Source organism: Ovis aries, chromosome 10 (assembly GCF_016772045.2).
Source record: "Ovis aries strain OAR_USU_Benz2616 breed Rambouillet chromosome 10, ARS-UI_Ramb_v3.0, whole genome shotgun sequence".
Classification (NCBI taxonomy): domain Eukaryota; kingdom Metazoa; phylum Chordata; class Mammalia; order Artiodactyla; family Bovidae; genus Ovis; species Ovis aries.
This window is the reverse complement of record NC_056063.1, coordinates 84001394-84021425: the sequence shown is the minus strand read 5'-3', so window position 1 is coordinate 84021425 and position 20032 is coordinate 84001394. Positions and strand designations below refer to the sequence as shown.

The 20032-nt window shown below is 51.2% G+C and overlaps 1 protein-coding gene across 1 annotated transcript in view; it reads left to right on the top strand.

Annotated features, from left to right (window-relative positions):
• IRS2 (insulin receptor substrate 2) overlaps positions 1-17740 on the top strand; it is a 30537-nt gene extending 12797 nt beyond the window's left edge. The window contains exon 2 of the mRNA XM_027973785.3: positions 15351-17740. Coding sequence (XP_027829586.1) covers positions 15351-15355 — 5 coding nt within the window. The 3' untranslated portion in view covers positions 15356-17740. The remainder of the gene's footprint in view (positions 1-15350) is intronic.
• The last annotated feature ends 2292 nt before the right edge of the window (positions 17741-20032 follow it).

Below are 20032 nucleotides of genomic sequence, written 5' to 3'. Positions count from 1 at the left end.
GCATCGAGCAGAGACCACTTCCTTCCTGGCAGATGAGCCTGGGGGTCAGGTGCCTGCCATCAGGAGCGTGTGCGCCAGCGATTCCCGCAGTGTCGCTGTGGCCGGCGCGGGGTAAACAGGCCAGGAGTGAATGGAATGATGAAACTGCCCCTTGGGGTCAGACGGAAGCCGAGTTCAGGGGCCCTGTCTTGGGGCTTTGGCTCTGGGGAGCACTTCCCCAGTTAGGTGGAAAGCGGATGGGAATCAAGATGCAAGTTAAAGCCGCAGCATCTCCCTGGAGGAGGTCTGACGCCTCCCCTGAAAATGTCCTCCTGCAAGGACCTGGGACGAAGCGCTGGCTGCCTGGCTGGGTGCTGGTGCTGGAAAGCCACTGAACGTGGAGGCTGAGCTCAGTGGCCATGTCCCACCGTGGAGAAGCCCCGACCTGCCCTGGGAGGGACACACCCTGGCCTGCCAGGCCCAGCAGAGGCCCCACTCGGCCCCTGCTACTTCCCTGTTGTAGGGCTTCCGGAGCCTACGGTGGGTGGGTGGATGGATGGATGATGGGGGAATTGAGAGGTGGGGGAGAAGTTTTGAAATTAGGCCAGGATGCTCTCCCTAAATTTAAAGACTATGCAGGTAGTGTTCTAGAAACTCCAGGCAATAAGCAGGATTGAGCAGGGAGTGGGTTAGAGGCTGAGGTGCAGGTTGACTTTGTTTGAAGGTGACGGATGGGGTGGTACAGCTCAGAACCCCTGAGCTGCTAAGAGGACGGGAACTCCTAGAAGGGGAACGGGGTCCGTTTCTTATGCCACAGCCTGCCTGCATTTTTTCAAAGATAAATTGTTAATGTGATCTGTGGTGGTGCCATGCTACTGTTCTATTCTTATATGAAGTGAAATGAAGTCGCTCAGTCGTGTCCGACTCTTTGGGACCCCATGGACTGTAGCCCGCCAGGCTCCTCTGTCCATGGGGTTTTCCAGGCAAGAATACTGGAGTGGGTTGCCATTGCTTTCTCCAGGGGATCTTCCCAACCCAGGGATTGAACCCGGGTTCCCCACATTGCAGGCAGATGCTTTTACTGTCTGAGCCAGCAGGGAAGCCTCTTATATGTTGCAGGTACTTTTTTAAAGTTGTTTTCCAGCGTGAAAGAGACTAAAATAACACTTGCCATGTTATGCAAGTGAAACAGAAACAAAGCCATAAACTGCTCATATGCCCTTAACTCATAAGCTCAGTTATACTCATAACCAAATTTAAAAAACAAATATCTAATCAAATATTTCTATCAAATCGGCTTGGCGAAACTGCTACAAAGAACTCTTCTTACTTCGCCAGTTAAACTGGTAATAACTGTACAGTTCAGTTGCAAATATTTAGATGGATTTTCACAAAATATCTTAGTAGCAAAACTCCAGTGTCTGTTTCCTCCTTCGTTCGAATATTATAAAACAGGGGTGGATGTTTAGCTCAGTCAGTTTCAGAAAACCCACCTTAACTGGTTTATTAAACAAACAAACAAAAAACTTTAATAGTGAATGATGTGAATATATTCAATATGAAATATCAACACACTCCTATAAATGGCATTCATGGATTTTGAAACATTCTTTCAATATCATTTATTTTGACAGCTGTTTGAAGTGAGCATTTTCTTTCCAAGGTGAAAGTTCATGTAGTTTCCAAGTCGATAGATGTTCCGGTGTTGAGGATCCTATCGGAGCTGTCAAGATGCAGAATCAGGGACAGAACTGAATGCCGCTTTAGTTCTTGCCTCTTGCCAGAAGCAGTTTAGCCTGTGGGTCGTGCTGGTTTATGAACAGACTTGGTTCCAAATGAAATATGCACCCTAGTAAAATACCCACGTTTCCCCAGCGTGGAGCGTTTCATTCAGCCCCTAGAATAATTCTGGGTGATGAGCATGCATCTTCGCCACTCAGCTGGGATGCTCAGAGTTCATGTTTGTGCTCCCGCTTGAGCCGTTCTCGGCCAGAGACGCAGGATGGACCGTCGCTGCTGGGTCTGCGGGTGGCCTTTGCTGGAAAATCCTGGTGGGACCACAACTTAGAGTGCCCCCCCCCACCCCTGCTCCGCCCCACACACTCACCTGGGGTCCATCCAAGGAAGTGGAGTTTCCACGCCAGTTTTCTTCTCTGAGAACCCCTAGGTTTGATCTGCTGCGGTCCCAGCCCCAAGCTGCCAGCCCCTCAGCTCTGGGCCGTCTCACGTCACGACTCCCAGCATCACTCCATGCGTCTTATCTTTGCTGTCCAGCCCCAGAAACTTCGATAGGTCCCGGGACCCCTTGCCCTGCTTTCTGAGTCTCCTCTGCTCGCCCATGACTGCTGCTGGAGAGAGACGCTCCCCTGCGGTCCGTGCGAGGGGCAACTGGACCCACGCCCACCCCGGTCACCTGTCCCCGCCTCTCGGAGCCACGAGCGTGAGTGCGCGGTGTGTTCCGGGCTGTTGGCTGTTCGTGAGGAGTCAGCATTTCGATTTCAGTTAATATTTTTCTCATAAACGATCCGTAAACATTTCACATAATCACAATTCTATTTATAGGTCAGGCTTCAACCTTGCTCAGCTTTTAGATGTCTGGACAGTTTCTAAGCAAATTCTGTTTTCTTTAGGCACTCCTGAAACTGCTTGGCACACCCTGACTTGAGCCTTTTTAAAAAAGTGTGTGTTTTACCTTTTTTTTTTGTTCCTCAAAAAAGCAAGCAAACAAATGACAGGAGCTTCCTTTCAGGGGCTCCCGGAAAGAGGGAAAGGTGGGCTTGGGAGCAGGAGCGATGGGGGCTGGGGAGGGTCTTCCTGCCTTCAGAGCCAGGCTCAGCCAGCTCGCCGTGCACGCGCTAAGCTGATTCAGTCGTGTCCCCAACTCTCTGTGACCCCATCGACGGTCGCCTGCCAGGCCCGTCTGTCCATGGGATTCTCCAGGCAGGAGTACTGAGTGGGTTGCCGTTTCCTCCTCCAGGAGGTCTTCCCGACCCAGGGATCGAACCCATGTCTCTTATGTCTCCTGCCTTGGCAACCAGGTTCTTTATTACCAGTGCCACCTGGGAGCAGAGATGCAGATTGTGACATGCTGTGCACTTTAAAACTCTCTCACCCATTTGAAAAAGACCAGAGTGCAAGCTGGGATGAAAGAGGTTTGTCTTCCAAGTGGAAAAACAAACAAAAAGCAACCCCCACCCCCCACCACCACCGAAGCCAAAGGTATTGAATCTTCAAGCCCACCTTTGAAACTGAAGAAATATATCTAATACTGACGTGTGTTCAGAGTGTGAAGTAATATAGGTGATAACAAGTGTTCCAGAAACTAAAACAAGGGAGAGGGGGGCAGAGCGTGAACGGGGCTTGAGGTCTGGAGATATTTATGGGGAGAGTCCCTGTGGGCAAAGGGAGTGACTCGGGGTGAAAGGCCCCCCCCGAAGAAAGTGGCTGGTGTGCCCCAGGACCAGAAGGAGGCCCATGTAGCTGACCGGGAGGGAGCAGGGGGAGAGCAGAGGCTGCTGAGAAGGCATGAGCAACCGCCCGTGGCGCGTGGAGCCAGTGCAAGACTGTGTTGCCACTAAACATCACAGGCAGAAAGCGTAGTTGCTTTGGAGCCACATGTAAAGCGTTTAAAAGCTTTTCATATCATTTCCCCGTAGCATCTTTTTTCTTCCACTTAGCGTGGTCTGTGTCTCCTCTGGACTTTCTTTCTCAAAGATGGTGCATCACACGTGGAGAGACCCCAGAGGTCTCTGGGGGAAGGAGGCCGCTGAGGTGTCACTGGGGTGGGGAGGGCAGAGGGGGACATGTCGCAGGGTGAACAGCCCTGTTCAGCCCCAGAACTGCGAACCCCACTACACGGATACATCTGTATCTGGAAAGCGCCTTATGATTTGTAACACGCGTTTAGTTGGTATTTCATCCTCAGGCCCTCCAAGGAGGACGAGTCCCCGTTCTTGCTTTTTAAAGGGGCCACCCGAGGGGGAAGGGGCTCTGCTTGCTGGGCCGGGGGGAGCCTCTGCCGGGCTGTGGGGAGCGATGCTCTGGACGGCTCAGGCTGCCTGGGGCTCCATGTCCTCTGGGCACCCCGGGACCTTCCTTTGAAAAACTGGATCCGTTCCTCCCTCCCTCCCCAGGGCATCCGTCCGCCAGGGTTGCTGTCCTGTAAGGAGCCCCAGGTCAGGCTCTGCAGCAGATGGATTTCCTTCCTCAGCTGACTGGGAAACTAAAGGGATAGATAAGTCAGTATTCCCTGTATTTCTTGGGGATGGGACCGCCATAGGAAAGGGCTGATGGGGTGATTTTGGAGCTGAGGGTGTCAGAGCCCAAGAAAAGCTAGTGAGTCCCATGGGAAAGACCCTCCCCTCCTTTCAGCCTGTCTTCGAGGAAACCGCACACTTGATACATAGACTGGTGTGTGGTTATTTGTAACTTCCTTGACTTTTAAGGACTTAACATGGGTTTAAGTCTGTCTTTAGAACGTAGGCTGAGTTTTACTTAATTTTTCTTAAATGCATAAGAAAGCGATGGTCTGGGTGAAGTGTCTTAGTGAACTTCGTCCATTTGAACAAGAGAAAAGCGGCGATGTCGTCCTGATTATTTTTTCATCTGTATTAGCTGTTATTTTTTTCCTTAGGGGCTGCCGTGGCGTTGTCCCAGATGGGAAGGATGAAATCCTGTTTTCTCTATCAAGTGTGTATCTTAGGAAAACGCTTACGCGCGTGGGTCTCTTGGTGTCTCTGGTTCATAAAGTCAGTCTAGAGAATCTGATGGGTAAGGAGGCCTGGCAGGAGGCTGCACGTTCGTCCGTCGGGCGTTTTGTGACCAGGGCCCGGGGTCTCGGTGGGGGCCATGTGGCCAGGGGCTGTGCCTGTTTCTTGGTGTCTGCCTCCCCAGCCCTGCAGGCAGACGGCTTGTGTAGACTTGGAAATAACTGGACTCACGCGTCATCTCGTCAGAGCCGTCCAAAACGTCTGACGTGTGAGGTTCTCTTGTTCCTCTCAGTTACGGTTCAGGACACCGTGAAGCGGCCTGCCCCATTCACGTTCAGTTTGATACAACAAGTAGAAATTGCAAAATGGCCAGCTGCCCTCTACGGACGACGGAGGAAACAAGTTACCTTAATTCACGTAGAGCGAGTGTCACAGAGTCGTAAAGCTGTGGAGTGTGACAAGGCAGAAGGGATCTCCTGGGTCGGGGCATCCTTGTCTGCGCGGTGCTCTGCTGGGGGGCGGCCCTCTGTGTGATCTTGGGACGTCACTGTGTGCGCACTCCGAGTCCTGAAGAGGTGGGTAGGGGACACCTCTGTTCCGGGAGTCGTAGAGAACTCCCGCCCAGCTTTTGGAGCCCAGGGATGTGTTCTTGCCAGTCGGCACTTCCTTCCACTGTAAGAAATGTCTTTACACCGAGCTGATCGCCTCCCCGCGTTTTCTCTTAACTGTAAGCGGCTTGGGAAGCTGTCTTGGCGTGGCTGAGTGTTGAGTTCCTGCCCTCTGCCTTCTCTCTAGGGGAGAGGGGCGGGGGAGCGGGTTTGTGACCAAGGCCCTCCTAGCTGGTCCCCTTTGAGTGCCGTCCGGACAGGCCTGGGTGTCCTCCGTCTCACGTCTGCGGTCCTCCCACCTGGAGGCACCTCCCTGCTCCGTGTCTGACAGCTGGCTGCCCTGGGCCCTCCAGGAGGGGCCGGGGGCCAAGGGTTCCAACTCGAGGCTCCCACAGCTCCCCTGAGGGGCCCGGCTGCGTGGGGTTCCTCCCAGCAAGTGGGCCGAGGAGGAATTGTGCCGAGGTCAGGCTGTGCTGAGGCTCCACAGTTCTCTCGGCAGGTTCACCCAGCCGAGGCTCCAGTTCTGAAGATATAAAGACGCTGCGGGTGTGGGCTGAACATGGGTATCCGGCAGCCTCACCTGGCCGGCCAGGCAGCTGATGTCTGCAGGTGAAGCTGGGCGGGGAGCAGGCAGTCATCTGCAGATCAGGGGGTACTGGGGTCTGGGTTCCCCTGGCCCCTCTTCCCTGGGAAGGCATGGCCATCAGCTGCTGTCTTTCCCCTCACTTTTTTTTTTTGTTTGTTTCCAGTAAATGAAGCTGATAAAGGTGGTCTGGAACTCTGGACCTTCCACTTTTTGTTACTGAAATGTCAATCAGGGGTACTTTGATCAGGCTGTGAATGGCTCTCATCGGCCTCAGGGGGATTGAAGCGTCCGTCTGCACTGGGGGCACGGCTGTATGTGAGCCCGAGGGAATCGAGGTCTTGGGCCCCGAGGCCCACCTGCTGGGGGCCTCCGCCCAGACGCGCGGGCCATGCCCAAGGCGTGCAGAAGGCGCCCGAGCCAGGCGTTCTGTGCTGCATCCGAGAACGTTCGCTTCAAACGGCCCGGACTTACCCCCGCCCCTCTCACCCTATCAAAAAACAATTCTGCTTCTGTTCTCCTCCTTTCCAGTGAAAACAAGTTTATTCATTTTTTTCCGGGAGCTGTTTGCCCGCGTGTTTGTGCATTCATGGCCTGTTTACTTGCTGCCTGAAGCTGCAGTTGCTGGTGACGTCACGCACGGGCGGAGGTTTGAATGAAGCAAAGGCCGCGATGGCAGGTGTGCCCCAAGACTCTGGAGCACGGGGCTGCCCGGCTGGGGACCCGCGGCCTCCCCTCTGCAGGCAGAGCCTAGATCTCAGCCTGAAGGCCGGTGGATTCTTCCCCCAAGGAGGGGAGCCGGCCGCCCAGTCAGGGATGTGTCGTCAGGGAGGTTGACCCACAGTCTGGACGCCGAGGCTTTTGAGGCCCCCGCAGTATGTGTCAAGTGCTGGAAGACGGTTCAGGTCACTGGCTGGGGTTGGTGGTGGGTCAGAATATGTTCCCCCTTTTTTCTTGAAATCCTTTCTTTCTTCCGCCTTACAACGATAAGTCTTTCATGGCTCCTGTTTTTAATACATTTCCAAGTTCTTGCATCATCCTTAAGTAGAAAAAACAGAGTTTCAGATTCCTGAAGGTGTATCTTTCTGACTATACTCATAAGTATGTTTCCGATTCAGTGATATTTTAGAGGGGGTTTGAGCTGTGTTTGGCATAATTACAGATTTCTGGAAAATGCTTATTTCCGTTTCAATAATAAAAACAAAATGAATCAAACTGTAAAACAGGAAAGATCTAATAGAAACTCTTAAATACTTAAATACCCGAAGGAAAGATCGGTTCATGTGAAATGTTATGTTAACAGCAGGATATCTGGGGATGGTTATATTTTGAATAAATTGCTATTCTACATTCCTTTCACTTTATAGGTAGGTGGGCTTAGTCACTATGTCCTGTCCAACTCTTGCGACCCCACAGGCTGCAGCCCGCCAGGCTCCTCTATCTGTGGGATTCTCCAGGCAAGAATACTGGAGTGGGTTGCCATGTCCTTCTCCAGGGGATCTTCCTCAGTCAGGGATTGAACCCGGGTCTCCTGCATTGCAGGCAGACACTTTACTGACAAGCCACCAGGAAAGCCCTTTACAGGGAAACTATTAGGTTTGAGATATATATACATATATATAAAGTTTTCACTTCATGAGAAAAGTATAGTATTTAGGCTTGAGAACATCACCTAGACACGGTATTAACATTTTTATAGTGTACCAGAATATACAGCTAAGGAAAGAATTGTATCATTCATAGCATAGTTGGAATTTTAATGCATGTTCTATCATTTGGCCCCAAAACATTTATTGTTTTCAGGGGCAGACACATAATTACAGTTGCATTTTACAATGACCCAAGAAAGAGAAGAGATTTAGACCCTCTTTGAGTTGCAGGTCTAATGTAGGTAACTTCTTTTCGAGTTGAAAAAGCAGTACTGTAGGATATATTTAGTTATAATCCGATTTATTTGATCCTGCTATGTTATTCATGAAACATCAAATAGACGTGTAAGGAAAACCGCTTACAAAAGAGCGTGGTGGCTTCATAAGTGACTCCATGACTTGCTTCCTCCTTCTCAGGAGGGTCTGTAACAGGATAGCAGGCTGTAAGTGGATGGGATCAGATCTCGAAAGCATGCAGGCTCGCAGATAATTTTCCAAGGGGCTATCGGTGAGTCTCGAGGTGTAACACGCAGAGGGAAATGCGTTGTAACTCTCACAGATTTACCCTTTCTCCTCCTCCTCGTGTTCCGGGGCCTCAAGGTCTCTGTCCCCCTCCCTCTACCCCACCGTTGAGAGTGAGAAACAGCTGCATCTGAGTGAGTGGCAGGGGCCACGTTCTGATAAAACTCCGTTTCCAGACACGGGCAAGGGCTGCACTGGCCTCTCTCTCCGAAGGCCACTCGTGTGAGGTGACAAAGGGCTGCTTTCTCCCGCGTCTTGGACAGTCCCGAGTTGCTTCTGGGATCCTTGAGAAGATTTTCATCCCACTTTTATGCCTGTGAGAACTGACACCCACCACGTGGGTTTTGGTTTCCGTTGAACTCATCAGGGCTTCGTGAAGGGCTAACAGGCCCGTGCTGAGTGCCAGGCATGAGATGGTCCAGGCGCGCCAAGCAGAGATCCACCGTCCGCCAGGCTTCGCGTCCTGCAGGAGTTTAGATGCAGCTGATGGCCATGGGTAAATGTTTAGACTCCAGGACCCAAAAGGAGTCCTCCTCACTCCTCCTCGAGTCCCTCCCGTCTTTTATTTGCAGAAAGGGGTAGCAGCGTCCCCAGCGCTGCAGTGATGGAACTTCTGGGAGGAGTTACGGCTTATCCTTTCTTGCCGATTAGCCCTGAGGTGGCTGGCAGGTCACGGAGGGTCCCTCATCTGGTTTTATCCAGAAAAGGCCTCACTTTTCATAATTTATGAGAGAAGGGTCTGGGCTTCCCAGAAGGCTCAGTAGTAAAGAATCCACCTGCCCACGCGGGAAACATGGGTTTGGTCTGAGTTGGGAAGATCCCCTGGAGGAGGAAATGGCAACCCACTCCAGTATTCTCGCCTGGAGAATTCTGCAGACAGAGGAGCCTGGCGGGCTTCAGTCCATGGGGTCGCAGAGAGTCAGACACGACTGAGCAACTCAGCACGCACACACATGGGAGAAGGGCCTGCTGACATTTTAGGGGCATTTTTGCCTTTTGGGTCTTTTGAGTTGAAGCAAGTGCTTAGTTGCTCAGTTATGTCCCACTCTTTGTGATCACATGGACTGTAGCCTGCCAGGCTCCTTGGTTTATGGGGATTTTCCAGGCCAGAATACTGGAGTGGGTTGCCCTGCCCTCCTCCAGGGGATCTTCCCAACCCAGGGATTGAACCCAGGTCTCCTTCATTGCAGGCGTATTCTTTACCATCTGAGCCACCAGAGTTGGAGCAGAATCAGTAATATTTATCCTGTCATGATGGAAATGTCTTGCCTTAAAAGAGTAGCTTATAGGATCCACACATCAGGCTTTCAGATAACAAACAGGCAAGAAATGAATACTTAAGTGTTAAGACATGAAGCCAGTGCAGGCTACTCACTGTAAAGTTCATGAGAATTGCTGTGGATGATTGGGAAGGCATGGGTGGGATTTGAAGTGTGTGGCTCAGCTGGTAAGGAATCCACCTGCAATGCGGGAGACCTGGGTTCGAGTCCAGGGTCAGGAAGATCCCCTAGAGAAGGGAATGGCAACCGACTCCAGTGTTCTTGCCTGGAGAATCCCGTGTACAGAGGAGCCTGGTGGGCTACAGTCCCTGGGCTCGCAAGGAGTCGGACACGACTGAAGTGACTAGCACACACACACACAGACACACACACGCACACACACACACACACACCAGTCTAGAACACCTGACTGCTCTTGTCTCCAGTGATTCAGGTCTTGTGTGCAGGGTTAAACATGAGCTGGAGGAACAGAGACGCCGTTTATTAACCCAGCCTCCTGTGAGCACTTGGGTGTCTCATCCTGTCTCCTGTCTTGTCATTAACATCAAGTTGCAACTTGATGCCAGGAAATGTCTTTAATCACAAGCATTTGGGATGAAATGATTTTAATTGTCCGTGATGAGCTCACCTCCAGAAGGTTCTAGGTCCTCCACAAGTTGGGTTGGTCAAGTCACTGGCTGCACCGGTTTGTCCTGGGGACTCCGTGCTTCCGTATTTTCCTTGTGAGTTATTTTTTTTTTTTCCACTTGTAAAGTTTAAGTAACCGTTTTTCTTAGAATCTTTGGGTTGCTTGTTATCACAGCCAACCTTACTTTTTTTTTTTTTTTTTGTATATCCTAAGAGTGGTTTTGCTTTTATTAAAGTGGGGAGATACTGAATTATCAGGTTGCCTTTTCTAGGAATTTCTCATGTAACTGAAAAGTTTATTTTCTCCCATCATTCTGTGTTTGACATAAGAAGTCTTAATGAACCAGGACATGTTTGGGCTCACCAGAGGGTTTAGCTCTTTTTTAATCGTGTTTGCTACTAGAAATATGAATGTTTATTTTAAAAAGTATAATGTTTCCTTTTTGTCATGCAAACAAGTGTCTGTACTGCCCCTTATTCAGATCTGCCTGAAAATACCAAACTGTGTGTACCTGCTGCCTGGGTTTGCTTTCTGTCTGATGCAGTGCTGTTTACCAAAGCCCTGGGAGGCCCCCGGTCCCTCCCAGGCAGGGAAGTCTACAGGAGCCCCACACGGGACTCTTGTCTACATCCAAACCCAAATAATCATAAGAAATCACTTTAATAAGCCATGAGTCAGAACATGCTCCAGAATGCTGTTTGAGGTTTTTTTTTGTTTGTTTTTTGTTTTTTTTGGCCAGAGCACATTTCCCCGATTTATTTCTGAAACCTTCTCGACCCACTGCTCACCACATTTTCCGCCTCGGTGTTTGAAATCTTGGAGGCCAGCTCGGTGGTGGTGTGACATGTGTCCTATTCTGAGGCTTGGTGGCTCCCCTGCTTATCTCAAGCACAGAGTTTTTCAGTGATGTGTTTCCTTTTTCTTTCTTTCTCTAAAAAATAGAGCAAATTGGAGGTGGGCCTTTGCTGACAACACTTGTGCTCATCTGCATTCTGGTTGATCTTTTAAATGGAAGAGAAAGGGCAGAATTAGCCCGGGTCCCCAGGGAGTTACAGTAACTGACAAAGGACTGGATCCATCACGTGGATGTCACGTGTCACCTATGAGAGTGAGAAGAAGAAGGTGGGCGTGGCTGGGCTGTGTGGTGTGCCCTGTGGAACAGCTTCAGTCTTTCTGCTGAAACTTTTTTTTTTTTTTAAATCAAGTAGCTCTCGATAAATGCTTCTGTGAATGGGTCCCTTTACACAGCAGTGTCTAAGCTGCAGAGCAGCGCAGCGTGTAATTATGCGACCAGTTCAACGTGCGCCAGTAACTTTCCACTGTTTCTAGACGCGTTACCTCCAGGAGCAGAGTCAGAATTAGCCTCTGTTGCTCTGTGATTGTATTCATGGGCAGCACGTGGTCCTGGCCACGTTTGTTCCTCATGTTACCCCGGCACCCCCTCAGTGCAGAGAACATCTCACATCACAGAGATCGGCACTGCGGAGAGATCAGAAAATTAATCTTTTGTTCTTTGCCTTTAGTAGGATTAACATAGATAATAAGATACAGTTTTGCTGGAATCCATTGTTAATAAAGTTGAGGGGTGGTGATCTAGAAGTTTTTTTTTTTTTTTCCTAGTTGGCTGAACCAGGCTAATTTTCAGGGAGAGGAGTGATTTTAAGCTTCCCTGGTGGCTCAGATGGTAGAGAATCCGCGTGCAGTGCGGGAGACCTGGGTTCAATCCCTGGGTCAGGAAAATCCCCTGGAGAAGGGAAAGGCAACCCACTCCAGTATTCTTGCTGGAAAAGTCCCCATGGACAGAGAAGCCTGGTAGGCTGCAGTCCATGGGATTGCAGTCGAACATGACTGAGTGACTAACACTTTCACTTTCAAAAGTAAATAAATACAAGGAAACAGTGGACTCTGGTCCTAGGTCCCAGCTCCTGCTCTGGCCCCTGCTTCCCGGGATGCGGGATGGAGCGACGGGACCGAGAGTGGTTCTGGATGCTCGCCGACTGCAGAGGGGCTGCTTGCTCAGCGCACTTGAAGCCTGAGGATCCTGGTCAGGATTCCTGCCGGAGCACATGCAGGGGGACCACCCTGTGAGTCAGGGGTGCGCCTCGGGGGTCTCAGTGGCAGGTGACGCGGGCGGCCTGGACTGACATTCCGGGGCCGGGGGGGCCTGTGGAGGCTCCCTGCCCTGACCCGAGGTGTTCCAGGGGGAGACAGCTGGCGTCCACGTGGTGCCGCTGTGTCGGTCCAGGACACGTCTACACGCTTGGATGCATCCGCTTGTTAAGCGCCGCACACCTCTCGCCCAGATGCCCATCTCTGAGCTGACGCCTGTCCTCTCTCTGGCCTCAGCCTGCCCACATCCTCCCCACGTGCCATGAGCACACCCTGCTGCCTGTGATGGCTGAGTGCGGTGTGTGTGCTTGTCTTCGGGGCTCCCTCACCACGTGCGGGGCCACACCCCTGTCCCTGCCTTTCCTTGGAAGCCTGGGGCTGCCTAGCCGTTGGCTCAGCGCCTTGGGGAGCCCTGTTCCTCACTGTGCCCACGTCTGGCTGTGCCCCTGGGTTGCTGACGGCCCGTGCTTGTGCCCTTGGAAGGATTGCTCCTCCCTTCGCTGGTGACCACAGCTGAGCGTCCTGCGGGACGCAGGTGTCTGCAGAGGGCAGAGCACCTGTGAAACAGGCCGGGAAAACAGCCGTCCTGTGACTCCCGTTCTGGCGGGAACCGCCTCCCTCACCCTCCCGCGAGCGTCCCAGAGGCGCTGCTCGAGAGCAGAACTGGGAAGAAGGCCGGAAGGTCACTGGGAATAAATACACAGTTCACTTCTTGCCTCCTAGCAGCTCTCTGCTTTCATAATGCTACTGCTTAGAAATTAAAAGTTTTGACAGTTACGCAGTTTGTGCTTCAAAGAAATGACCCAGCCAGCTTGATTAGCAGTGGTGGAGTTCTACTGGTGGGAGTTATTTCATAGCCGTAGAGCGTCCTTAGAAGCAGAGCAGAAACGTGCATGGCTCTCTGAGCCTGCAGATGGTAAAGGCGAGTGAGCTGTTCAGCAAGCATTAACCCTCGTGTATGTGACTGTGTGTAGAGTTTGAGGGGTTAGAGAACTTCTGTGCTTAGCTGTTTTCAAGGTAATGGGGTTGAGTGTTAACACGAGATGATTTAGCCAAATTCAGCTAATCATTAGTATAAAAATAGACTCGGAATGGAACTCTCTCTGTAAGTGTGACCCGCAGGGTGGTGACTGCCTCTGCGGCGGCCACAGGGCTCTCCCCATGGTCAGGGCCAGATTGACCAAATGCAGACTCGTTTTGGGGGAGACTCAGTTCCGGTTGCTGCTGTTCAGTTGCTCAGTCGTGTTTGACTCTTTGCCACCCCTGGACCGCAGCACGCCAGGCTTCCCTGTCCCTCACCATCTCCTGGGGTTTGCTCAAGTTCATGTCCATTGAATCGCTGAAGCCATCCAACCACCTCATCCTCTGCCGCCCTCTTCTCCTCTTGCCCTCAATATTTCCCAGCACCAGGGTCTTTTCCAGTGACTTGGCTGTTCACATCAGGTGGCCAAAAGATTGGAGCTTCAGCATCAGTCTGTCCGGTGAATATTCAGTGTTGATTTCCACTGGGATTGACTGGTTTAATCTTGCAGTCCAAGGGACTCTCGAGAGTCTTCTCCAACACCACAGTTCGTAAGCATCAATTCTTCGGTAGTTCAGGTAGATTTAACAACTGCCTCTGTAATTAAGGGATGCAAACCCTTCAAGTGCTCAGCTGAGAACCTGAAATAGATGGAGCCACGTCTTTGCTTTGGAGGACCTCTGGGGCCCTCTTCTCTATTTCATGTTCTGAGTAGTTTATGTATCAAGTTTCTTAAAAGATATGTCTTTTTTAATATATTAAGATAAAGTGGCACTGTCTCAAAATACCGCATGGTTGGGAACTTTAAGTCATGAAAAATGACAGTGTTTACATTGTGGGTAGACAGCCCGCATCTATGCTGGCTCTGGCCTGGGCACCGCCTGGCTACAGAGGAGGTGCCCAGTCTCGGCCGTGGGACACCCTGGATGTTTCCGTCTCACTGGGATTATCACTCAGAACTCAAGGTAAACAGAAAACAGTAGGTGTGCAAAGAAGTAAATCTGGGAGTGTGAACCGATCACTAGAATCCTAAGTGATTTCAGAATAATATGCAGAGATGCTGGTTAAGTAACCTACAGCCTCGCAGGACGACACTGTTCTGTTTACGACGGCGCGAGACCCGCTGGGCACTCATGTGGCCGAGTAGTTACCAACGTGGGGAGGGTGCTCCACCTGGCGTTTCTAAGAGCCAAGAGGCTGGAGAAGAAAGAGGTGGTGCGCTGCGGCACGTCAGCCTTCCTGGTCGGTGTGTCCCCTGAAGAAGGAGCAAACACATCCAGTGGCAGTAAGCTGAGGGAATTTGGGAAAAGCTGAGGAAGTTTAGGGAGGAAGCCGTCGGAGCTGGTGGGCATCCTGCCAGGTCAGCGCCGGGGGGGTCGTCGGCAGAGGAAGCAGTATGTAATGGGAGGTTTTGAAATCTAGGGTCATTTTGGGAACAGGGACTATCCATTGGAAGGGCTGATGTTGAAGCTGAAACTCCAATACTCTGGCCACCTGACGAGGAGAGCTGACTCATTTGAAAAGACCCTGCTGCTGGGAAAGATTGAAGGCAGGGGAAGGGGATGACAGAGGATGAGATGCTTGGATGGCGTCACTGACGCAATGGACATGGGTTTGGGTGAACTCTGGGAGTTGGTGATGGACAGGGAGGCCTGGCGTGCTGGGATTCATGGGGTTGCAAAGAGTCGGAGACGACTGAGCGACTGAGCTGAACTGAGTGAGGAACAGGGTTGAGGATCCAGTGAGAAGGGCTTCCTTGCGGGCAGGTGTGAGGACTCGTTGCTTCTCCCCCTTTCTTGCTGTGACGTGTTCGTGTCATCTGTGGTGGCAGTGCGCTGTGATCCTGGTGGGGCTTTCATTGTCTCCGCAGCCCCCTGAGGAGGGCAGCGGCTCCTCGCGCTTCCCCCGGCTATCCACATGATGATCTGAGCCCGGGGCGGCGAGGGGGCCGTGGCCAGGTCATGCGGCCTCGCCCCCGCCAAGGGGAGAATCCCGGCTAGTTTTCTTGCATTGAAAACATGAGCCTCACTTGTTGGGTCTCACCAGCACACTGGGAATCCATCAGCCCCGCTTCCAGGGGCAACAGTGGGAGGTTTACCCAGCGAGCTTGTCTCTGGAAAAATGGAGTGAATAAACTTTGCTTCCCAAAGAGGATCGTTTCCTGAAAAGTGGCAAAAGACGGTGGAGAGGGGGCCCTCACCTCCCCACCCAGGGTGGCTCTGTGTGCACAGAAGCCCACTAACGATCTCCTTCCTCTTACAGAGTGAAGACCTGTCCAGCTTCATTCCCGTGACGACACGCATCACAGAAAACCATGGGAGGAAGATGCTCAGCATTTTTTTTTTAAAACACATCGGAAGCTGCTTGCCATTTCCTTTTGGATCTGAGCGATTGTCACGTGTGGATGCGCCTGTGACCCAGTTAGACGTGGACACGCCCGTCTCCCCCGGTCTCCGGGGGCTGGGGGTGCAGTCTGCCTCCTCGCGTTTGGTTTTCGACGACATGAGCGGAAGGAGCGACTCACGAGAAGGTCGGACAGTCTTGGTTGTGGCCAGTGTCTGTTCCTCCTTGCCCTCGTTTTGACGCAGCAGATGTATCCCGCAGCATGCTAGGAGATTCTCCCAGCTCACAGTCAAGTGGTAAAATCTGGTGTTTACGGACATCCGCTCAAAACTACCACCGTCCTACCTCAGTCCCAGGTGAAGCCGGGTCGGCATGGTTGGTGGGGGGAGTCCCCCTCTGCTGGCTGAGTCTCCAGAGCGGTCATCTGCCTTATCCCCCAGCCCCGGACACAGCTGCTCATCGAAGTCCAGCCCAGGGACCCACGTGTTTACTCCCACACAGAGCCCCGCGCGGGACTGACGTCTCTCCACGGAGATGCAACTTCAGATTGGACTCCGAAGATGGATGGATAAATAATAATTATTATATGTAACGGAAGCAAGCTACTTTTGCAAATCATCAACTGTACGGGGTGGGGGAGGGTGGGAGGGGCAGGGTCTGGGAAGGCCGGGTGGGGGATGGGGGTGAGTATCTCTTTTTACCTTTAAGAGACTTGCTCAAGCTTCTCTCTGTAGACGTTTATGTAGGCACTTCAGATTGCAGACACCTTTGATCCTATTGACAAGCTCAAACGTCTCTGCCGTCCTTAACCTTGAGCTTGCGTTTCTCTAACCAAAAATTCACGTAGGCATGCGAGCCGTTCCAAGATGGGGGGTCAAGGGTTTGGCAGGTCTCTTCTAAAATGTATTATCTTGACGACAATGCACTCGTGTCGGGCCACGAGGCTTTCCCAAACGACGACAAAGACGCAGAAAAGGAAAAGGAGCAGATACAGAAGGCATCCTGGAACACAGAGAAAGCAAAGCGATCTCACAGCGCATGTCACTTGTCAGAGAAGTTCCCAACAAGGCGGCCCCTCTTGCTGTGTGTCTTCAGGGTTCCAGAAACACCAGTGTTGTGGCGATCGCCAAGGGTGTCCCCAAGAACCGCCGCCCTTGAGCTGCAGAGTGTCAGGTCACCTCCGTGCTCCCTGGACGCACGGGGAGGGGGCTGCAGGGCCCCCCACTCCCACGGGCTCATCCTCAGTGCCTCTTCTCTGAGAGTCCTGTAGATGTTACATGAATTTGTTGGAGATACGAGTTGGGGTGTTTTTTTTTTTTGTGGGAGGGTGGTAGGGGGAGAAAAATATATATATAAATATATAGATATATATCAGTATAGAGTAATGCATTCATAAAATGAGGCTTTTCTAGAGGAAGACCAAAAAGATTCAATGTCTTAAACCTATATTTAATCGCAATGCAAACGTCTTTCTCCTTCATGCTGACCTTTCAGAACAGAGGATTGTATCGCAAGACAAAGTTGAATGTAAAGTGGCCGCCCTGGACCTTGCTCGTCTCATGCTTCTGGAATCACACAGCGAAACCGTGCACAGACCGTCTGATGTTGGTTTGAAGGTCATTTTCAGCGTGTAATATAGAGAGACTTTATGGAAAAGATGTATAAAGTTTTGGCTTAGTTCTGGGACTCGGGATGGATGGAGTCGCTATGGAAACCGCCCCTCCCCGCAGGACTGGTTGTGGACAATGCTGGATGCAGCGTCAGACTCCCCTCCCCGTGTGGTCCTGCCGCCCTCCCCGTGGTCATGTTCCTCTTGCCGCTTCAAACGAGCGACATAAAAAAGTTGATAATGTACTAAATTTTCTTCTGTACATTTCAGAAAAATTTAAAAAAAGGCATATGCAATATTTACATTTTAAATTTAGTTTACAGAATGGAACCAAAATGTATAAATGTTATGTTTGTTAAAACTTCACAATGTATATTGGGTCTTTGTACATTTTGCCTGACTTACCTTAAATTTAAAATATTTTTTGCTATATAAACTCTAACAGTTAGGACACAGTGTTTTCTTTTCGGGGGTACGCATTGTTTCTGGAGCTCGAGATGTTAAATATATTTCTTGCTATTGTGACATGACGAAAGACTGACCTCTGCTGTCTTCCACCACCTCCGCTGTACATAAGGACCGACATGGCACCGGACTCCACGGAACTAGACTAGCGCATTGTATTCAGTCTGTATTGATCATGGATGCTCTCCTTAATAGCCATATGCAATACAATAAAATGCATTATTTATGAAATGAAGACCGCCTGCGCGATGCTTTTTCCTGTGTGGATAATGAATTTGACATCAAGCCATTCTCCTGGTGGTCGGAGCCATTAAGTAAATATTTGGCTCTTTAAAAACGTTTTGTTACATCTTCATTTAATAGTTGTATTCTGGAAACCAGAAAACACCCGCCCCCCGCCCCCCCCCCCCACTGCCCCATGCCACAACGTGCATGAAAAGTTGATGTATTAAGAAAACAACAACAAAAATTCACTTTACCAAGCGTAGAATCATTGCAGGCATACAGGATGCTGTTTTGTTTTGTTATTTTCTTTGTTTATTGCCTTAATGTTTTTTTTTGTTATTTGATTTTAGTTATTTTCTTGGCCGTGCAGCATGAGGGATCATGGTTTCCCCATCAGGGATCGAACCCCAGCCCCCTGCAGTGGAAGCTCAGAGCCCCAGCCCCTGGACCACAGGGGAGTCCTGGATGCTGCTTAAATGCTGTGCAAACATTAATTCCCTTGTGGCTCCTGATAACCTTGGGTGGTAGGGATTGCTGTCCCATTTTATAGATGAGTAGACTGAGGCACAGAACAGGTAAAGGACTTCCTGGGGTGGGGGGCACAGAGCTCAGGAGGGGCGGAGCCAGGACTCGGGTGCAGAAACACACCCCCGTGTGCCTGCTGTGGCCCAACTCCCGAGATGCAGGTGTCAGACAGACAGCATCCAGGGTGTGGGGTGGTCAGCATCGGAGCCGGGAGGTACAGAAAACAGGAAAAGGACCGCCAGTGATTTTTATCGCGGACAACCTCACCTCCGTGTTAGAAGTCACTTTTTAATACATCCACTTCACTGGCATTATACCATTGAAATGCAGTAACAGGGGTGGCATCTCTTTTGAACAAATAAAACCAGAGCAATGTGGAAGGTGATTTTTGATTGATGGCTTTTAAATCTCAAGCCTGTAAGCCCTGTGCGGCATCTGGGAACTTGGTGATGACATGTGGCCTGTTGGTGCCCAGACTGGTTGATCTGGGGGGTTCCCGTTAGACACCAAGGAGGAGGCATGATCTACAGGGTTTGATGCCCCTGAAATCTGTGATGAGAGGACTGTCATTTTAGGGGAGACATACAAGGCAAAAATCAGAGTGTCTTTACCCAGAAACATTGACTGCAAGTAAAGGAGGGAGGGGGTTTTATCAAGGTCCCATGGAAGCTAGAAGTGTTCACCAGAAGCCAATTTCTGAACTTGGAGGTGAATGCTAGATTAACAGGGTATCATCCCAAGATGTAGGCTAAAGGCCCCCCACGTTGACTGGGGAGAGCTTGATTCTGAGCCGTTTGTGGGCAGCATGGAGGATGTGGGTGGGCACCTTCAAGGATGACAGCACCTGTGAGCTCACTGGCAGGATCATAGCTGGCCCGTCCCAAAGCCCCGAGTCCCACGTTAGAGGTCACTTGGCAGGCTTGCAGGCTGCTTGGACAGGCCGTTCGCGGATTTGTGTGTCTAACCGAGAGCTGGGCTGGTATTTCACTTCCTCATCCATTCCACCCTCAGGGCCACCAGCTGAAAGGCAGAGTGGGTCGTGGCCTGTTCAGACCTTGACGGTGCTGGCTCCACCGCCCCTCGTTTAGACCGTGTGTGGGATCAGTCCGCGCGATCCCAGATCTCCAGGTTGTGTGTTTTGTCCACGGCTGCATGGTATCATCGGCTCAGTGTAATTTCCTCATCCGTGGGTATAATTGTTACCACATTGCTGTGATCTTGTTACGATGACCATCAGTGCAGTAAGCCCCATGCTGTCCAGACAAAGCGAAACACACAAGACTCATGACCCTCGTTCTCACAGGGTATGAGCACTTCTGGGCGTGCTGGGGAGCGGAGATTGGCACCTCCGTTAAAATAACTGAAGATAAGCTTCTAATCAAGTGATGCTGGCTCCCTCACCACGTGTTCCACCTGCTGCCTCCCTCCACCATCCGGCGAGGCCAGAGGATACCCTGAAACCATCACGCCCGCAGCGACTTTACAACAGTAGAGATTTGCTTGATAAGTGTCATGCTGGTGTGCGGAAACCGTTTTCCCCCTTAAAAATTGAGAGAGAGAGGCCAGGTTGTTAGTAATTTACGAGGGCATCACACGGCAATAACCCAGGAAAGGCCCTACCTTTACAAAATTTTTTATGGATGTGGTCGCAGCCCTCTCAGACTCCTTGAAAGGGATGGGGGAGCCTGGGGCTGGGACCCAGCCTGGCGCTGCTTGAGGAACCCTGTGGTCCCTCGTGCAGGAGTCCTGTCCTGGCAGAGCCAGGAGATGCCGCCTG